This window comes from Hetaerina americana, unplaced genomic scaffold, assembly GCF_022747635.1.
Source record: "Hetaerina americana unplaced genomic scaffold, ioHetAmer1.1.p SCAF_5, whole genome shotgun sequence".
Taxonomy (NCBI): domain Eukaryota; kingdom Metazoa; phylum Arthropoda; class Insecta; order Odonata; family Calopterygidae; genus Hetaerina; species Hetaerina americana.
Window position 1 is genome coordinate 7,803,120 of NW_027287095.1, and position 13,815 is coordinate 7,816,934.

General features: G+C 39.7%; 1 protein-coding gene across 1 annotated transcript in view; it reads left to right on the forward strand.

The window, feature by feature from the left end:
* mspo (M-spondin) overlaps positions 1 to 13,815 on the forward strand; it is an 83,583-nt gene that overhangs the window by 59,047 nt on the left and 10,721 nt on the right. The window contains exons 2-3 of the mRNA XM_071592484.1: positions 10,026 to 10,234; positions 10,908 to 11,012. Of these exons, the coding sequence (XP_071448585.1) occupies positions 10,026 to 10,234; positions 10,908 to 11,012 (314 nt within the window). The remainder of the gene's footprint in view (positions 1 to 10,025; positions 10,235 to 10,907; positions 11,013 to 13,815) is intronic.

Here is a 13,815-nt window from a genome sequence, read left to right on the forward strand (position 1 = left end):
CGTGGGGTGACAATTTTCAAAAATTCGTCTCTCGCACCAATTATGACTATGAGAGTACTATGGGGGCTTATTTTGTTTGTTTTTTAATGTAGAATCACATGACACATTGACTGACGTGAATTATGGTAAAGGTCCCGAGTCGCAAGCGTAAGCCGTTTTCGTTTGGCGCGAGATTTCAACCCGCTTTGGAGTGTTTTTTACCCCCGTTACCCTTCTAGGGTTAATTTGTTGGGATTTGCTTCTGCCTTCGTGGAAGGAAACACGGTGTAATTTCACATGCACAGATCAATTGCATGGCACGGCTTAGCGTAACGTCGTGGTTTAACATCGCCAGAACATTCAACGCCGCGCAATAAATGTGTACATTTGACATTAAATTGTTTCCTTTCGCAGCTATCCACGTTCATCCCCAAGTACTCTCACTTCTTAATTCGTAAATATTGCGTGAATGTGCCATTACATTATTCGTACGGGTTGTCAAAATGTGTCAAGAAATTCTTATCACTTAACGTTGAGAAATCGAAAAAGAAAAGGATAGCGTGGTTACTAGGGAATAATTTTATTTTAATTTTAGAACTTTATCTTATCCTAAAAAATCATCATTTACTACAATCTATGATTCGCCTCTATGGTATTTTAACTTATAGTGCGGCTAATTTTTTTAAACATTGGATAAAACGCTCACATTCTCGCTGGATGTACTCAACAATTTTTAACGACCATTTTTACGAAAGGTAGAGCATCTTATAGATGGAAAAATTAATGAAAATCCTGAAATATTCGATATAATTGTTCTGTAACAAAGAGAAACGCTTTATCAAAAACTATAAAAAAGTATGAAGTAATACTGCTACGTATTGTGCCTGCACAACAAATAATTTCCTTCTCATTATTTAGATCTTGTAGCCTGTAATTGTCTCAGATTGCTCAAATTTGGCAGACGGAGAGTCGGGGATGGGCAGCGTTACGAAGAGGAGTAAGACAGGGGTGTCCATTATCACCTACGTTGTTCAACGTATATGTGGAAGAAATGGTTAAAGAGGGATCGAAATAACTGGAGATAGTCAAATAGATAATGAAAGTCGGTGGGTAATTCATAAAATCAGGCTTGCAGATGACCAAGCTTAAGCAAGCCAGTCAGCCAAGGGTTCGAATTGCCCTGTAAGCACTGCTGAGAAAAATAGAAAATCAGTATGATAGGGACAGGCTGAGAATCATCGTCGGTATAAGTTATGATATTTTCGAAACTAAGTAAAAATTGGAGCAGGCGGTTCGGTTTACTTATCTTGTAAGTGCTCTGGACCAAAATGATAAAACTATTCGGTGCATAAGGATACGTGTGTTAGGCAAAGAAGATTTCACAAGGAGGAGGGAATCAATGACAGGGACGTTGAGTAAGGATGTTGAGAAAAGTCTCGTCGAAATATTAATATTGAGCGTGGTTTTTCATGGCGCGGAAACATGGTCAATGAAGCAAGATGATAGATGTATTCGATGGTTTCTGGCTCAACTTTGTGGAAGTTCATGTTCATTAAATGAAGAACACAAAGCATATATCCACTGTTACGCTTAGGCGTCATCATCAGGGACAAATCAGTCAAGTTGCGGTCCATTAATATACCCCTTCCCCCACACGAATGGTATATACGTAAATGGACCGCAAATTGACTAATTTGTACCTGATGACTCCTAAGCGTTGAAACTAGTAGTAGCACGAAAATAAAGAACAGTGGAAAAATGCATTGTGTTCTTAATTTAATCAAGATGATAGACTTAGATTTGGAGGTTTTTGAGATGTGGAATTGGAGTTGGATGAAAAATGTGAAATGGACGAAAAGGAAAAAAAAACTTGTAAATCGATTGGCTTAAAAAACGAAAAAAATATATGCAAATGTAGCCAGTTGGTGCCGTAACTTAAGTCTCATCAAAGAGTGTCCTCCGCCAGCCGTTCTGACATGAAAGGCTCCGCGGTGGATAAAGCATCCATTCATATGGTTTCCTTAAGCGCTGTTTAATACTCCCTTGGACTGATATTCATTGCCTCTTTGCCTTGCCGTACGTAATTCGAGCCACTGGTACACTTGAGTCTCAAAAAGGACGCAGATTTTTAATTTTCTAAATGTTATGAAATCTGTTGGGATATTTTGTCAAATCAATCATCTATTGAGCCGTAGTCTCGGAAAATTATACGCATCGCGATATTTCTAAAACACTGAAGAACTACGTTGAGTGAAATTTTTATTCTCAAAAGTGTTTCTCTGCAACTTAAGTGGCGCTACTTAATGTAATTCAATTTCCTTCAACCTTTAATGCTTACTGACAGCTGCATTAATATCAATATTACACGTATTTCATTAATCCAGGGTAACGCCCAAAAATTTAGTGTATTCTTTGGTGGGACTGGGGGTTTCGTTCAATTGAGGGGGAGGGCCAGTTTGTCTACGTGTTTTTCCTTTAATTTTCTTGAAGGAGGGGATCACTTCCAATTTTTGGCCTGGTTTACTAAAAATTTCCAAACTGCAATTTTGAGGAAGGGTGGTCTTTGACGCGTCGGTGTGCCACTCGGAGGCAAAGATATGAAGTTGAGGTAGTGGTGTCATCTGCAGATAAGTAAATGTTTGTGTTGGTGGAGGTAGGAGGAATCTATGTTAACATGCGAGTATGTCCGCCGACAATCCATCCATATAATGCAACATTTTGAAGACAATAGCCGACCTAGAACAATGATAAGTGCCCCTCGAAGTACTCGCGTTGGGACCTCACACGCTTATCCCAGCGCCTCTTCCACTTTTCAAAACAATCGGCAAAGTCCTTTTTCGGGACGGTTGTCAGCTTCCTCGTCGCATTCTCTTTTATCTCATCGACGTCAAGAATTTCCTGCTGTAGTTGCAGGAGACTTTCTCCAATCCGCAAACGATGACCCAGGTTTTCTTAAAAAATGTCCCAACTGGAGATGAGTGAAGGGTCTCAGGGGCTATGACCCTGAAACAAAAGCCCAGTCTTCCCAACAGTCCCGACTCCCGTAAAATCCCACCCCAGTAAAAACATATGAGTATATGATTTTACGCCCCTTACAGTGCCATTTTCTCTATCGGAAACTGTCGCATAGTTTCTGATAGAGAAAAACCAATTGAAACGAAACTTTGGCTATTTACCAATGAAACTGCGGGCATTCATCTAAATGCTGAATATCCAACGAACTGATTAGATGAGTGCATGCTGAGACGAATAGAGGGTGGGAAGGCAAATGGTGAGTAGTAAGGAGAAGGGGAGGGTACGCATAAACTAGGTGAAAGCGTACACTTCAGGCACAATCGATTTACTGGAGCTTCATATACATGAGTCGTTCTTAGCTCCATAGAAAATCCAAGTGATGGTGCTCTTAGTATCGGAAAAGGTTTGTTATTTGTAAGCCCCATCTCTCCATAGACTTCTGTTAAAGTTTCATTTACATGTAAAGACATCCCGTGGTTTAATTTTCATAGTCGATTGAAGCAACAAACTCTCAAAAGAGATCAAAGCTGAGTTGGACGAAGTTCATGGCACATCTGCTCCTGAGTTTGCGACTGTTTACAATTGGGTAAATGAGTTTAAACGTGCCCATACGTCCACAAATGATGAACATCGTTCAGACAGTCCAGAGACTTCCTCCGAAATTGTTTGACAAAATCCACGATATTTTTTGCACGAAAAATTGCGTGTGAAAAAATCTCGGATTGATGGATGTATGTTCTCAGTGGAGAATGAACGTAATCGTGTGGTCGATTGATAGACTGGTTTTGCGATTTTCCGTCGCAATCCTGACAAGTTTCTTCGTCAGTGCATAACTGTGAACGAAACATGGATACACTACTACACTCCAGAGACGTAGGAAACCAACAAAGTGATGACCACGATTTTTTGGAGGCACGCGGAATCATTTAAATTTACTATTTACAAAAGGTCAAACGATAAAAATGGAGAGTATTATGCGTCATTATTGTACCGATTGAGCGAAGAAATCAAGAAAGAACGTCATCGTTTGGCAAAGTAAGAAATTCTCTTCCATTAAGACCCCTGCGCGAATTCGATAGCGAAAATAATGGAATTAAAGTTTGTATCATTGCAACATCAACCGTATTCACCAGATTAGGTCTCCAGTGACTTTTCCTTATATCCAAACTAGAAAAAATAGCTCGAGCTAAAGTAGATTATGCTGAAAAATATATCAAAAGTAATTTCTCTTTATATTTTTCCCTAATGACTTATTGAACGTTCCACGTATCTATCTACTCACGAGAGGTTCTGGAAAGATTCTCTTTTCAAAACGCTTAGCATTAAATAATAGGCGGATGCAGCCTGCCCGACTGAATTTTTTGAATCGGTTTGGAATACCGTTATTGAAAACATGTCGTAATACTGTCCTAGAAAAAGTTATTTAGGCCTGGAAACATAACTATTTAATTTTATTTAATAATTTCTCTGACGTATTTCGAATACACTCATTTTAATACTGTAGGAGAAGTTCAAATATTTGCCCAGACTGGGAGCGCCCACCCACACCAGCGGGTGACTCCCTTAAGTTTACTCTTGCGCTATTTCCCGCGTTTCTCTGAATAGCAATAAATTTATTTAATGGATCCAGATGGCGACTGGGATGTTTGGCGCGGAATGGTGAAAACGACCGCATCCGGCGTCCGTCGTCCAGAACTCCTCTCTCGGGTCGGGGGGCGATCGAGGGGGGGGGGCGGGGGTGGTCGCTGTCTCCGGCAGGAGGGGGCTCGAGTGTTGATGAGGGGCGTGCCACATGCGCCGCTCCACATCGATTGAAGGCGGGTTCTCACCCGCGCCCCTTTGTGCCTGTCTGTAAGATTCAGACAGGCACAAAGGGTCGAACCTCTTCGGGGTCGACCCCGTCACACAACAGGTCCGAGGACCCTCTCTGCTCTAGGAGCAACATGATTTCTTAATGGGCGGCGACTGCTGCCCTCTGGAGAGAAGGGCACTGGACTACAGGTGCGGGTAGTGTTGTAGAAGGCGTGTGCGTTCCCGGTACTCTTCGGCGTCCACGCTTCATCCTCTGCTAACCACCACTACATATCGCGGAAGGAAGTTTTAGGACACAAACCATTTGGTTGGTTAGGTTGACTACACTACATATCACTAATGCCGAATTGTTTTCCAGGAAATCGTGTTTGGCGAATGTTATATTTCGCATTGTTGTGATCGCAAGGCCTGCAAAGGTCAAGTCTTCATGTATCAGTCACTACGCTACACAGGAGTGGTGGGATAACTACATTTTACTGAATAATTCATTGGCTTGTAGTTCATTTGATTGAAATATTCAATCGAAGTGTTCCTCTGTGTCCATATCTTCTTAATCCATGGCTTCCGTTTACCGTTTTTATTTTGCCGTTCACTGGTTTCTTGTTTGAGATACATGTATTCCCATCTTTTTTCTAACCTGCCCATTCCATTATCCCCGCTCAGAATTTTGCCATTACCTCCTTTCTTCTACATTCCATTTTCATACACTAGTTCCCTTCCTCATCCTCTTATATTTTAAAGTACACTTAATGAGCACTAATCTGTGATATGAATCAACATCTGCTCTTTGGAACTACAACTAGGTCTGCCCCAAAACTTAGCAGAATAAATTTATTGCAGATCAAAGTACAAATTGCTAAAGTTCTTTATAAGAGCATCCGTATGTATCGCCACACCAATACCAGTGCCTTCGCTAGTTGTGCTCATGCTTCTTGTAAGGCATCAACAGGACCCTCATTCAGGTCCCTCATCATGACCTCTTTGACGTCATTCAGTGGTCCAAAATGGTGCTCAAACGGTTATACTTGGGTCATACTCAAAGACCCATGTCTCATCACCAGAAACCGCCTATTCTAAAAAATTCGGGTCACTTTCACCGAGGTCCTAGGCAAGATCGTACCGCACAAGCAGTCTTCTGACAGCACCTTGGGGACCATCTTGGCACACCTATCTCGTGGCTAAATCTTTTGTAAGAATGTAATGCACTGTGGTATTCTGAATATTTCACTCTTCTGCTAACATCCTGACACTTGGGGGTTAATCAGAATTGAGCACATGTGTCTTTTTGCACATTTTCATCACTCTGTGTTGTTGATGGATGTCCAGGGCATTCCTCATGGTCAACCACCTCGTTACTCTCCCAGAACATCCTGTGCAAGCAGAAAACCATCACTTGGGACATTTCTTCATCTTCATAAGCATCCTTAACCATGATCATGGTCTCCGAACACAGTTTTCCAAGCTTAATGCTCAACTTTACTGCATATTATTGCTCCATGGAAAGTGGCATCATGAATTCATGACATGACGGTCACACAGGTGTACAGTCTAGCAGCAATCCACACACTATAAATGCCCATGGTTAACTGATGTTGCAATGCATTGCTTTCCCAAGATTTTCCATTATCCTTTCCAACACAAATCACCCCACTCCAGCTATCTGCATTGATGACAAAAAATCGTTCTACTTATTTTTGGGACAGACCTGAATCTGAGCAGATCACACTATTCATGGTGATTTGCACTATTTCTTCCCCACTATGGCTGCTTGTAATCATGTGCCCCTGGATTACAATTGAATTGATCAGGGCTGCTGTTATTTCTACAAATGATATCCTGTCATTAAACTATTTCACATTATCAACCCTTCTCCCCAGTTTCCTATTCATTGCTATGGCTATTTCCATGTTGACTCTCCATCCCTCTGCTATGGATTCTCTATAGTTGCAATGATGCTATGGAGCATTCTCTGGAACTCTTGCTTTGATGATCTTCACTATTTTCCAACTCACCTTGCATATGCATAACGTCCCTTTGTTTTCTCTCACCATCTCTCGCTTGATGTTTTCCCACTTTCCTATCCATGACATCCCAGGTCTGTCTCACACTCAGTGGTATTACCCATCCATCTCTTCTTTTCTACTGCCATTCAATCAAGTATGAAAAGATTCATTTGATGAATCCTAAGGAGGCTTATCTCCTTTTCTGTTGCTGGGCATGACACTCAGCCCTATGTGGACCTAGTTTCATGCTCTTCTGTGGACTTTCTGCTGCTGCTTTCAATTCTGTTTTGCAAGTATTTTGCTTGATGAGGGGTCCAGAGAAACCTTTCTATCCTGTATGCAACACATGGCCCATTGGACTGAGTCTTATAGTTGTTCATTCTTATAACGGTGTGATCACATTTTCTTTGGATAAATGATTCAGGTGGTTTCCCATTGCCTCCCTCAATAGATAGTGACTTCATCGCTCAAACGGCCAACCCACTGTGGTCAGATACCTTTGTGGTCACCTCAATGAGGTACAGATGCCATGCAGACTACCCTTCATCTGACTCATGCCCTTCAACCTATTTGGCATGAGTAACCTTAGGAGCAACTACTATTCATTTGCTAGCTGAGCTCAAGTGGCGGTCATCAACATACAAGAGCCCCTTCACCATGCCATGGTTGTAGGTCATGGGAAGGCTGTCATTAATTTGCATGCAGATAAGAGAAATGCAGCAAATCTTGATACTTCATAAAGGCGAGAAATGTTTGATGGTAATGAAGTGTTTGCAAACAAGTCCTTTTCTTTGCAAGTTATCAAATAAAACTTTATATATTACTTATCAATATACACTTCATGTTCATTCTACCTTTAAAATTGAATTAATTTTTTTTTCATTTTTATTCCATCCCTATTACCACAAATTTCACCCTGTGCTGGTATTATCCAAAACTATTCCCAGTTAGGTACATTTCTTCACTTGCTTTACTTCTTGTTTTCACATTTAATTTATTCTTCTTCTATATTCTCTAAAACCTTATAACCTTAGTTTTGTTTACACTGATTAATTGATCTCATATCTGTCACACCGATTTTATATTGTGCTCAGCAATGATTAAAACCCTTTGGCTGGCTGGTGAAGAAAAAGAACAATTGACACCAAAGGTATACCCTAAATTGTTACTGAAGGAACTGAGAAAGTATTAAAAAATGTAATGCAGGTTTTGAATTGCTAAGTGTCAGTTTTGATTAAGTATTCTTATGAACTTAGTTCAACCAATGAAAAATGTGATCCACCTGTAATTAATATTTATCCAGTTACATTTGGGTAGGAAAGTGATAAATACAAGGCCATTCACAATTTAAAATTCCTGAGAAATAATAATGTTTTGACAGCATAAAAAATTAGGCTATGAAGTCCAGAGCCTAATATTTATATCAATGAACACTTCATTTTTTCCTCCTAGTATGCCCATCAATTGGAATGGTGTATTTTTTATGTAAAAGGTCATTTTAGAAATGTATCAACTGATAGCATGCCAAATAATGATTTTTAAGTGTATTTTCAAGTATTTTCAATGACCTGTTATGAAGTTGGCAAAATACAATCTTACCTCACAAGATCAATGTATATGTGGAGTAGGAAAAAGCTGGATAACTCGCATTTAAATTCACATTTATGTTCTTATGAATATGCAAATGATAAAATCAGTCTATATCTATCCTTCTAGTCTTGCAGATTTTGGTTGTTTTTCTTTACTCTTCCTTATTCTCCAGCAACATCATACTTATCGTACATTATCATTGGTGGCTTCAAAGTCCCTAATTTCATTGACTTAAATTCCTCCGATATGAAGTGATTTGCCAATGCCTCAGTTAAAGGCAAATGAATAATATTAAGAATTTAAAAATTAATATATTTAATGTAGTATTTGCAAATGTAGAAAAAGCAACATTAAGCAGTTGTTCACTATGATATATACCTAAAGACATTTAATGATGCTACTGAAGTTGTTCTCATGTTGGAATCTACTAAAATGAATTATGATGCATTGCCCACCTTATACAATGTTTAGATACATTTATATCATGCTATACATTGAGCTAGTAAATAAGGCATCAGATATATTCTATTTCTGATATAGATAGTGCAGTTGATACTTTGCCTAAAATATTTTTCGAAGCCATGTCTTTTAAAAAACCAAAATGTAAGTCAGTATGATTTCCCATAGATACTATAAAACTTATGAAGAGAAAGCATAGGCACAAGAATTAATATAAAAATGAGTTACTTTTTCATTGATTTAAATATAAATAAGTAAATTCCAAAGAAACTGTGGGAGATGCCACAACAGTAGCTTTTAACGGAGTGATCCACTAATATGCATTTCAATGCAATAATTTCTGTGTAAAAATCATTTGCCTTTACGCCCTGAAATTATTGCATTGAAATGCATATTAGCGGATGATTCTGTTAAAAGTAACTGTTGCGGCATCTCCCACAGTTTCTTTGAAATTTGTTTAAGGTATAAGCAGCCTAAGAGTTTATAGTTGGCTTTAACCTCGTGGACTGGGACGCATTGCACTACGAATGCCTGTAACATTGCATGCACGGTATTTCGTCACAACATCTTGTTCCTTTAAAACCCTCAAAATTTCAGAGTTTAAGAGGATGCCTCAATAGCTTAACTGGCTAAGGCACTTGACCAGAAATTGAGGGATCCAGGTTCGTATCCCAGTTAAGGCGAATGATATTTTTACACTCTGAAATTGTTGCATTGATAAGTAAATAAGATTTGGATGTGAAAGTATGATTAAAAGCTGCCTACGTGCAATGCATTTCTGATGCCAAAAATGAAGTGCAACTAGGTTAAAATGATGCCTTCTGGAGATCTGAAGAGAAAGAAACCTTATATAACTGTGTTATCCTTTTTCACATAACCATCTTGAGATAACATAATAACTGATGTGTTCATTATTCAGAGTTGTATAACACAGCGTTATAAATTTTAGGCCTTCTTTAACTCAATAAAAGTTATATTTGTTTTTATAATCGGAAGTTAATATGACAGTCACTTAGTCCTTTAGCATGCAAATACCTCATCTGGGAATGTCCATTCCATTTATGTCATTGCTCAATTCTTTAGAGAGACTGATCTTTTTCTGACCACTTGTGAATTGCTCACCTGTCAGCAATCCATCGGCTCACCCCACCTCCCTTCCCCCTACAGGTCGCTCCCATGGTGCCTCCTTCGTGCTCTTCCGGCTGGGTGCGACGGCATCTCCTGGTGTGCAGGCATTGGCTGAGGCGGGTCTCACTGATGCCCTTGATGAGCAGGGCCAGGGTGGCACCGTGCTCGATGCCTTCAGTGCCCCAGCCATCCGCAGTGGTGCCGGTCATGCTGAGGCCACCTTCTTCGTTGACGGGAACCATAGCCGGGTAAGTTGAGGGTAACCAGTCCCCTCCTGCCCACCCTCCAACCCCCTCCCTGCCTGTCATGGGAGCCGTGAGGCACTTTTCTCATCAATTAATGGCATTCCTTCATTGGATCTTCAACCTTGGTTGGCAGTGAGTATGAGGAAAGCATCTTAATACCAAATTGAGCACAATCATAGGTATGGAGCCATTGCCATTGCGTCTAGAACCTAACTAAATATGGAGTTTACCCATGACCATCATTAAAATCTAAGTCATCAAGTTGCCTAATAATGGATGAGAATGAGTTGTCAAGTCTTCCAATCATGTGATTGTGGCACATACTCTGGCACCATCAGTTGCAATTTCCTTGTAAAAAATTAAAACAGCTAAGTTGAAGCAGCAGCAAATGAGCTCCCAATAAACCCTCTTACGAAGTCCATCCAGTGACCACTCATTTCCCACTCTCTTGCCATCCCCACCAACAAAGGATTATATGAACCAACACCAACATATGTGATATATATGATGTTGCATAGCTTCAAAACCTAGATCTTACCAATATTTTCTGTTATTATGTTTGAAATTAAAGTGTGTCCATGTTATAAATATGCATAGAGTCCTTGAAGTGCTTTTAGATGGCCGAAGAGTGAGGAGAGGTGTCTTGACTGTAATTTGTGCCTCTCTATGCCCATAGGTGTCCATGATGGCGCGAATCATTCCATCCCCAGATTGGTTCATCGGTATCGACAGCTTTGACCTGTGTGCCAACGGAAATTGGATTGACACTGTTACGATTGATGTGAGTGTGTGCTTCATTTATTGGTGGAAATGCAGTTTTATTATTATTTAAACTCACATGTGCTGTAAGATAATGTCAGGTGGCCGCAAGTCCCAAGTATTACAATCAAACTTGCCTTGGAGAAATAACATGACATCTGAAATCCATTCAATATCACAAAAGATAATAAATAAAATCAGTCAGAAAAAAAGAAACTTCCAAACACCAATCTCTTGACAAAAGGAAATCCCTATCTCACTAACATCAGTTTCCCAATAAACAAGAAAAGAAATCAACTCTAAGCTGTTACATACAATTTAACACAACACATCAATCAACCTATTATATAAATTGCTTACATCTTTTCTTAAAAGTATTTACCCTGTTAGGAAAGGGCTCGAATAGTTTTGCAGGTAAACTGTTCGGATCAACAATTTTTAATGTGTTTGTAAACTGTTCCAATCAATATGTTTATATTTCCTGTTGAAGGATATCATGCATGAAATTTAGCAGATGACTGAAAAGATAAAAATTTTTAATCTGAAACAGTCATACCCCCAGCCATTCTGAATTATCCAAAATTCTGATGTATGTGAGCATGGATTAGATGAAATCATTAACAGATGCAGTTGGTGATTTAGCGACATGTGGGAGCACTTGGGTCTGAACTCGTGACCATAATACTGTTTGGAAGAGGGCTCAAGAGTTTATGTGTGTGTCCCATTTCTGTGTAAATCTTTGGAGTATGTACATCCAGCATTGCCCATGTTATTGATAGATTGTTTTCCCATATGTAACCCTAAGACATTCACAGGAGAGGCATTGTGAGGGAAGGGAAGCAGAAAGAATCAAGGACTTTAAACCAGCATGGTGAAATACGAGGGCTCTATACAGAAAGTAACTTATGTTTTGAAATAAAATATTAACCTATTAATGAAGGCAAAGTTTTATTTTGTCCACTTAAAAGGCACATTCTCAAACTATTTTCTGCATAGTTGCCATTCAAACTGAGGCATTTTTCATAACTATACACAAGCTTTTAAATTCCATCTCTGAAGAAATTTGCTGCCTTCAATTTTAACCACTTGTTTACACGAGCATGCAATTCTGCGTCACTGCCAAAGCACTGTGTTGCAAGCCAAGTCTTCATTTCTGAAAGATGTAATTTTCACGATTTTTTTCATTAATTTTCACTGTCAGTTCATCTGTCACAAGGCTAGGCCAACCACTGCAGTCCTCATCGTGAACATTGCTGTGGCCATTTTTAAACTGAATGCACCGCTGCCTCACTCCGCCTCCACTCATCATTCCGTCTCCATAGATTTTACAAAGTTGCCCATGAATCTCAATTGGCTTGTGGTTTTTTGCCAGTAAAAACCTAATCACAGATTGCACTCCACAACTTGCAGGATTTTCTATTGCAGCGTACATTTTGACAGTTTGCTGTGAGCAAAGTAGAAGAACCACACTCTTTATACTACCACAGCAGGATGGGTACTGAGTTTTGGGACATTTAGACACCTAGCTGGTGGCTTTAGCCTTAGTTACACTGAAACTTAAGTTGCTTTCTGGGCAGTCCTCATTCCTTGTGCTAGAGTGCATGAGAGTCTGAACTGCATCTTAACCCAGATGTGCATTTTTTCTGTGTTACACCCCTTACATCTCCAGCCATAGGCTAGACACAATCTTCACATGGTGGAAGGGCTTGTGGGTTCTGATGACCCCTAGAGATGTACTGGCAGACACCTTGATAATTGCTGTTATTAGGGTCACCCATGCCAGAGAGGTGGAAGGGTAAGAGCCAGGCAAAAGGTAGTCCACATTGCATCTGTTCCTCAGTGAGGCAGAACCCCTCTGAAGAAGAAAAAAGCCATCTGACCTGTGTGGGGTGGCTATTTGAGTAACAGTATCTAATTAAAAGCAATATTAAGGAAGGCAACAAGAAACCACCTCACATATTATATTTAGAATTGAATGATGGGTACGAAAGAGTAAATGAGAGCTAGCAACCATGTCACTTGGCTGATTAGGCCATGTGTTGTGACCGGCAGTGGCAGAGGCAAGCCTTCCACAGTTATCATCTCACAAAATCCTTGTGAAGCAAAAACAACAGCAGAAGCTCAGAAGTGAACCAAATTAGTTAGAATGGGGACTTGGAATGTAAGGACAGTGTTGAGGGCTGGAAGATTAAAAAATCTAAAGCTGGAGAAGGAGAGTTGAAATATGTAGATATTTTAAGTCTTTGGGAGGTGAGATACATTGTGAGGGCATGGAAAGTTTACCATGGGCAGGTGGAATTGGTGTGCTATACAAGAGGGTGAAAGAACTTTCAAGGAGTAAGAAGGGAAAATCTGTACAAAAAAATCAGAGATTAGATAGAAAAAATATTAGTGGAACCGGAAAAGATCCAAATAGATGGAAGGAATATTTAGAGAAACTGTGTGGTAAAGATATAATGCCAGAAAACTTAGCCATTAAAAGAGGATATGGTGTAGATGAGGATGGCTTAGGTCCAGGCTTATTCAATGATGAAATTCAAACAGAATTGAAAGAAAAAAAAAAGCTGTGTGGTTAGATCATGCTCCCACAGAATTACTTGAAGGTTTAGGAAAATGTGAGAGGAAGAGTTTTTATGCAGTTATTCGCAGCATTAATGAGGGAGGAAATTGGCCAGAAGATTTTGCCTGATCAGTATTAATTTCAATTCGAAAAAAAGGAAAGGCAGCTATATATGAGGACAACTGAAAAGTAAATTTGATTTTGAACACAGCTAAAGATGTTCTCAGGATCATCAGTAGGAGGATGGAAAGCAGGGAAAATGAGG